The sequence below is a fragment of the Nicotiana tabacum genome, chromosome 3 (genome assembly GCF_000715075.1).
Source record: "Nicotiana tabacum cultivar K326 chromosome 3, ASM71507v2, whole genome shotgun sequence".
NCBI lineage: Eukaryota > Viridiplantae > Streptophyta > Magnoliopsida > Solanales > Solanaceae > Nicotiana > Nicotiana tabacum.
Genome location: NC_134082.1, coordinates 87,673,677 through 87,681,044, shown reverse-complemented (window position 1 = coordinate 87,681,044; position 7,368 = coordinate 87,673,677). Strand labels below are relative to the sequence as shown.

Genomic DNA, 7,368 nt, shown 5'->3' with positions numbered 1-7,368 from the left:
GCCCCCTTTCTGCTCCTCCTTCCCCTTTCTCCTCCTCCTTCTAACTTTTACCTTTTATGTAGTACGTATTTATTTTTGGTGCTCAGCACACATTGAAACAATTTATGTTTGCTTTAAATGTGCATTTGTATTCTGTAATATAATACCTTTGAAGTTGTTGTTCTACTCATAATAAGAATTTATGCTGAATACGCTTGTATATTGATAGTTCTTTATCTTTATTAGGTAGGTTTAGAAGGGAACTTGTTTAAAATAAAATTTGAATTCAAGAGTATTAATAATTCAGTAAGCAAGAAATAACTGGAGTTTAAAATTACAAAACGAAAGACAAAAAAGCAGAAGCTGAAGAAGAAAGAAATGAATTGGAACACACAAGCACTAGAATGAAAAGAGAACTAAATAACTTCAGCTCTACAGTTACAAAACAAAAATCAGCTCTAGAGCTGAAGTTATTTAGTTCTCTTTTCTTTCTAGTTGATCAACCGAGAAATACCAAAAACAGTAGCGATTGCCTCAGTCTTTAGCTCTAGAGCTGAAGTTTCCCAGTTACAACACAAAAACTTTAGCTCTAGAGCTGAAGCTTACAAACAAAAACTTTAGCTCTAGAGCTGAACTTTAGGTCCGGCTACTAGAATGCTGAAGTTTTGCGTGATTGCCTTTGCTACTTCAGCCCCGTATGCTGAAGTTATGCAAAAAAGTGGGTACGTTTGCAATTTTTTTTACAAAACGGGCATAAGTTAAAATGTGATACAAAAAGCGGGTATAGATGCCCGAAAAAATTCCACCAGATAAACAACACACAACGGTGTACGTGGCCGGTTGGATAAAAATAGAAGGCCTTACTGCAGCACGACGAGGCGGGGTCAAAAACCCTAGATATTTATCAACACGCACACCCACACAAAAACACACACAGTAATCTCTACCTTCTGTTCGCTAGATTCGTATCCCTTAGCAGTTTACTCCCGAGGTATTTTCAGTTATATTCTCTATGTTATTATGCAAATTTCGCATTCCTTTTCTCTTGTACACAAATCTTGTACTGTTAGGCTATTACATCTCTTATTGATATGAATGGATCTCCAAATGGATACTAGGATCTGACTCTAACTATTTAAGATTGAGGTGTAGTTATTGTAGTTCCATAAATCTTTGATTTTCAGATCTATGTTTCTTCGCGGATCTGTGCTCTTTGTTCTTTAATGTAGTTTGATAAGTGTATTATGTGTGTTTGTTTTAACACAATTAATAATTAAAGAAAAGAGAAATTTCTAGAATTGACAGTGCTTTTGAGAGTTCATGAATTGGTCACTTGTGTATAGGCTCAGACACTATGTAATATTTGCTTGCGCGTCTTTATGGATCCGTGAGGAATAGTGTTTAGTCTACCAGGAACTGTTGTCACATGCATCCAAGTTTAATGTTTTGTTGCTATCAGAATCTCTAGGAAATCCTGCTGATGTAGAATGTATTGAGCATGTTGTATCAGGGCAACATGCTGAGTATTTGAGGGAATATGGCATGAAACTCAATGAAAGTTGACTGAACGTATACTTTTCCGATAAGCAGCTTAATTGTATCTCCAAGCTTTTAATTTTTGTTTCTTTCACCTATTCTTGTTTCTTAGGTTGGGTTGGGACAAGGTTATGGGTACTTGTGCTGATGTGAGACTATTTTCTATCTGAATTGTTACAAGTTTTAGTAATTGGATTTACTCTTTATGGATTTATGACTTCTGATTGCAATTTTTCAATGATAAACAGTGTTTTGTCCATATTTTGTAATGGCTGGTCGACGGGATAGCTATGGGAAGCGGTCTCATTCTCAGTCAGACTATAATGAAAATGGGGGAAATAAAAGGAGAAGTACTAGAAACGATAAGGATCCTTTCTCTATTGGCCCGGATGATACAGTATACCGGTACTTGTGCCCAATAAAGAAGATTGGCAGTATCATAGGTAAAGGAGGGGAAATTGTTAAACAATTAAGGGTGGACACTAAATCAAAAATCAGAATTGGAGAGACAGTACCTGACTGTGATGAACGCGTTGTCACCATCTACAGCTCAAGTGAAGAAACAAATGAGTTTGATGGCACTGAAGATCGTGTTTGTCCATCTCAGGATGCCCTTTTCAGAGTATATGATAAAATTGTTAATGATGACACTATGGACGAGGACTCTGAGGAAGCACCACAGGTTACTGTTAAGCTTCTAGTACCTTCAGATCAGGTTGGATGTATTATCGGGAAAGGGGGACAGATAGTTCAGGACATTCGAAGTGAAACTGGTGCGCAGATTCGTATTTTGAAAGATAAGCATTTGCCTGCATGCGCATTGAGCTCAGATGAACTTGTGCAGGTAATGCGGGATCACCTTCCCATCTCTCCACTTGTGTTGCCTCTGTACCTGCGAACTCGCAGTGTTATTTCAAATTTTTTTCTTGGTTAGTAAGTTTGATTAAGTGCTCATTCTTCATGCTTGAACTTGCTGGCTATCACATTTCAGCCTACTTACTTTGGGGATCTTCTGTTTACAACTTGGTTGACTGTCTGATTTATAAATATATAAAGGGATTAATCATACTGCACTTCTGTTTCGCTCCACCTCTTGAAATTTATTTATGACTGCCCAAGTTGCACTGTTACACAGACATATATTTGGATGGCTCGGTTTCTTTAGTTATAAATGTATGGCCAATTTTCTTAGTAGTCGTCTGTTGATCATGCTGGGACTCAATTTTCTATCCTACTGCTCTTACCATGGGAATTTAAAAATAAGTTTAGCTGAAATAATGTCACTGCTCATGTGGTTGTTGGTTACTTGGTTTTAGATATCTGGTGAAGTTGCTGTAGTGAGGAAGGCTCTCTATGAAATTGCAACTCGTCTTCACAATAATCCATCCCGTTCTCAACACATGCTAGCCTCCGATGCACCAAATGTCTACTCATCGAGCAGTTCACTTATAGCTCCTGCTGGTGGTGCTCCAATAGTGGGAATAGCTCCACTAGTGGGGCCGTATGGGGGTTACAAAGGGGAGAGTGGTGACTGGTCGAGGTCTTTCTACTCAGCTCCAAGGGATGAATCATCTTCAAAGGAATTTTCTCTTCGTTTAGTGTGTCCATCTGCAAATATCGGAGGTGTTATTGGCAAAGGTGGTGTCATAATAAACCAAATTAGACAAGAATCTGGTGCAGTGATCAAGGTTAATAGTTCTAATACTGAAGGTGACAATTGTGTGATTTCTATTTCCGCAAAAGAGGTAAATGTTTTCTCTTTAAATGGATGTCCATCAGAATATGCAACTTGAGGATCTTTGTCCACTTAGTAAAGATGTATTTTTATGCTTTGTCTAGTTTTTTGAGGACACATATTCTCCCACAATTGAAGCAGCATTGCGCTTGCAACCAAGGTGCCGTGAGGAAGTGGAACGGGATTCAGGTCTTATATCATACACCACAAGGTTGCTGGTTCCAGCATCTCGAATTGGCTGTCTTATTGGGAAAGGAGGATCCATAATTAATGAGATGAGGAAAATCACGAAAGCTAATATTCGTATTCTCTCGAAGGAAGACCTTCCGAAGGTTGCAGCTGAAGATGAGGAGATGGTACAGGTAATTATTCATTGTTAATGCTAATTGGGTATTTTGAATATGTAAGGATATCCCCCACTGATTAAAAGGAAAAAAGGTCAGTGATTTCCCCTCCCTCTTGTAAAACCAGCTACTGGAGTATGAATATACAATATGAATGAGGCGTCTTTGATCATCACAAAAAAAAAGAATGATGGGATTTTGATGTACATGTCGGACATCTTTGATAGCCATAGATTGCCTTTGATCCATTTATGTTCACGATTAGTTTTGGGGAAAGGGGTCTGGCATGAATGGAACTATTGTTTCAGAGGATGCGTCTTTTCCCCTGTTTGTTTTTCCCACTGCTGTGTTCTACCTGCTGTTCCACAAAATTAAACCCTCCAAAAGGGGAAAAAAGAGGCGGAAAGATCATGCCAATGTGAAAAGATAAGGATGCTGATGCAAACATTTTTTTTTTCTTCTAGTAGTTCTTTTCTTTCTTATTATTCCTGTCTATATTATTATACTTATTCTCCTCGTTTTCTGTAATTTATTTAGGAGCTTCTTTCTTTGTGCTTGTTATTTTGCTTTGATTAACTTACTCTAAGGACCATATTGCTTTTCATTTTTCTTAACTGAACCTAGTTATATACTTCCAACATTCATCAGATATCAGGAGATCTTGACGTGGCAAAGGATGCACTCGTACAAGTAACTTCACGTTTAAGGGCAAATCTTTTTGAAAAAGAGGGGCCCATGTCTGCCTTCGTGCCAGTTCTTCCCTACCTCCCCATGTCAACGGATTCAGATACATTGAAATATGAAAACAGAGATACTAGGAGACATGCCCGTGAACATTCCTACCCAACTGGGTATGGTGGTACTAGTGATCTTCCACATGCTGATGGTTTTGGAAGTTATGGTACTCTCCAGGTAAAGCTTTGTTTCATTGATTAGTACAAAGGAGTTTTTGGGAGTTTCAGTGTTCTCCAGAAGTTCTGTCATTTGTTTCTTTCAGCTAGCTTTCTACTACTTTTGCGGTGCAGCTTTTGTTATTAATTTCTAATTCCATTTGCAGAGTAGTAGTAGTATAGGGTATGGGGCATATGAAGGATATTCTCCTGCTTATCCAAAAGAAGGATATTCCCCTGCTTATCCAAAAGAAGGATATGGGCGTTCCAGTGGATCTGGGTGAGTTCTTCTTGCCTTCCCTTCGCCAGTTTTGAGTAGGTTTGGTTTCCTATGTAATGGTGATACTGTTATCATGCTGCCTCTAGAATTTCTTGAAAGAAAAACAAGCACAAGATCGTAGTTTCATTATTTCTTGAATTGTATGCTTTTCAAGAAGCTAAATGTTTTGACCATATATTTGGATCATGCATGTTTACGTCTGACCTAATGTCATTGTGGTTAGAACTTGCGGTTGGTGAGTTTGTTCTGCCCTTTGTTGCAGAGGATTTCTTATTTAGCTCGTCTACTTTCAACTGCTCTAAAGAATTCAAAGTTGCTTCTCCAATCCTTATTCATTATGTTAAGTTTATGTTACCAGGTCATCAAGGCAAAACTCTGCCTCCCGGAGAAAAAGTTATGGTTATTAGAGCTTGTAACAGGACCACAGGTAGCCCATGAATTTTGGCTCTATTGCATTGAATTTTTAATTTGAGTAGCTGGTTTTATATACCTAGCCCGGCTCATACAAAAGTAATACACAGTTTGGTATGATGACCTAACCTATTTTCCAATTATGAAACTAATGATATTCTTTTCCCTTTGTTTCCTTTCCCTCGCTACAAACAGCCGAGATATCTGAAGCCTGAAGCCAGCCTACTGTCACCTTTGATGAAGCCTCATGCCTAAACCAGATGACCAGATGAATGCGGATATCGAAATCCATTGCCTACCTTGATGTTTTCCTTAGGAGGACCATGTCCGAAGATCTTACCTACTATCAAAATTTGCCAAGACCTGACACCATATATTTCCGAGATCAAACTCTTGTGCTTCCAAGAACCTGTGTAGCCTGCGGCCTCATCCTTTATTCCCATTTGTAGTTGTACTATAGATGAATTTAACTGTCAAATCTCGGCCATGTGTCCTGTTGTCTTGTTTTCAGTTTATTGTTATTTGTATGAATCTACTGTTAGTTGGATTTTCCTATTTGATGCTCTAGATGCTAGACCTGGTGGAGATTTCTAAGTGTTCTCGTTTTGATTATGATGCAATGTTGGGACATGTGCCCTTTCACAATATCTTCAAAAGTATTGCTACGTTACTAGAAAGCCTACATGTTTCTTCATTATATGTGATAATATTCAATCATGATTTCCTATGTGTCCTTGTCAATTTATTGGCAAAAAATATCTTGCTAAAAGTAGATTGCTCTTCTGAAGAGGATGTCGTGGCTATGGAATGTGCATACAGCTTAAGCTACATGGGTGCCTGCAGTTCTCTGTAGACACTGGATCTTCATTGCTGTGATTAGTAGTGCTATATGTATCAGTAATGCTAAAACACAGTGATATTCACTGCCAATCAATGTGGAATCTGATAGCTTTTGGGAGTACTGGTTGGAATTAACTGAAGCAGGTATATATCTGATGGTAAGTCTCAATATTCTTTTTTATGCATGCTTACTTTTGTTATATGATTTATGTGCAAGCGCTGATATTATTGCAATGAATCAGCATGTTTGGTGGAATTTACTCATGTATGCAAAAGTAGGTACTCATATTTTCTCTGCATTTGTTTGACGCTAATGTTGTTTCAAAAGTGTCTGCTCCCATCTGAAGTTAAACCATCTCTTCTTTGTTCTCTTTCATACTGTTTTTGGATACAGTTAGTATGCTTCATTTGCTGATGCCTTTATTATTGCTCCTATCATGCAATGCTCCATTGTTTGTCCTTTCTTCTTGAGAGTGGTGGGGTTTGAGTTGGAGGGTTGGCTATGTCTTGAAGAAGGGTGGTTGAATGATATGGGAGGATACTTGTTTACAAAGACAATCAATCATGGAGTGTGAGAAGTCGATCGTGAGTTGAGTTGATCTCATATAAGTACGTGCACCAAGTTGAGGCTTTAGTAGGAGATTGATTTCCTACAACTAATCATGCGAAGTTAGAAGTTGCTCTCCTATTGCATAGAATATAGAGTTCTATATAATTTGTATGTGTTATCTTTCTTCCCCCCCCCCCCCCCACACACACAACCAAACACACACACCAACACACAGTTCTTTAAAAGCCCCCTGGTGGACATCACAGTTGGAACTTGTTCTAGACACAGTCGACTCGCTTGATTATTGACTGGAATTACAACAGGTGCGGTAAATTACCCCTCATATGATCCAGTTGTTTCTTAGGGTTGTAGATGTTTTTTTTATATATATATTTTGATATGTTTGATGTATTCATTAGGTATTTGTAATACAACCTTTTGGATGGTAATATGTTGCCTTGGATTCGGAGTTTTTGTTTCCGCTGGAGGCCAAATGACAACAATATCTAATTAGAGCGCATTATCCACGTCAGAAGTTAAACCTCCGTGGTTAGGCAAGTTATTACTTCATTTTCAGAAATAGACGTAATTGCGTAAATGTTAATTACCTACACGTTGGTTATTGAAGAACGAGATGTGGGAGTAGGGGTGTTCATGGTTCGGTTTGGATTGGTTTTTCCTTAAAAAGAAATCAAACCAAGTAAGTCGGTTTTTCAAATATTAGAATCAAACCAAATCAATTAAGTCGGTTTTTTCTTGATTCGGTTTATGTCGGTTTTTTCGGTTATTTATCGGTTTTTTCT

At 38.1% G+C, this 7,368-nt stretch overlaps 1 protein-coding gene across 2 annotated transcripts; it reads left to right on the top strand.

Moving 5' to 3' along the window:
* Nucleotides 1-803: 803 nt before the first annotated feature.
* On the top strand, nt 804-7,014 carry LOC107822217 (KH domain-containing protein At4g18375). 2 transcript variants are annotated; one of them, XM_016648740.2, is made up of 8 exons: nt 804-970; nt 1,764-2,359; nt 2,832-3,260; nt 3,355-3,612; nt 4,243-4,506; nt 4,652-4,764; nt 5,123-5,191; nt 5,371-5,852. In XM_016648740.2, the coding sequence occupies exons 2-7, from the start codon at nt 1,784-1,786 to the stop codon at nt 5,169-5,171; spliced, it is 1,689 nt and encodes a 562-aa protein (XP_016504226.2). In that variant the 5' UTR covers nt 804-970; nt 1,764-1,783; the 3' UTR covers nt 5,172-5,191; nt 5,371-5,852. The 2 variants fall into 2 exon arrangements, with proteins under 2 accessions (XP_016504226.2, XP_016504232.2); XM_016648746.2 differs by lacking the exon at nt 5,371-5,852 and adding an exon at nt 5,964-7,014 and having other exon boundaries at nt 822-970.
* The last annotated feature ends 354 nt before the right edge of the window (nt 7,015-7,368 follow it).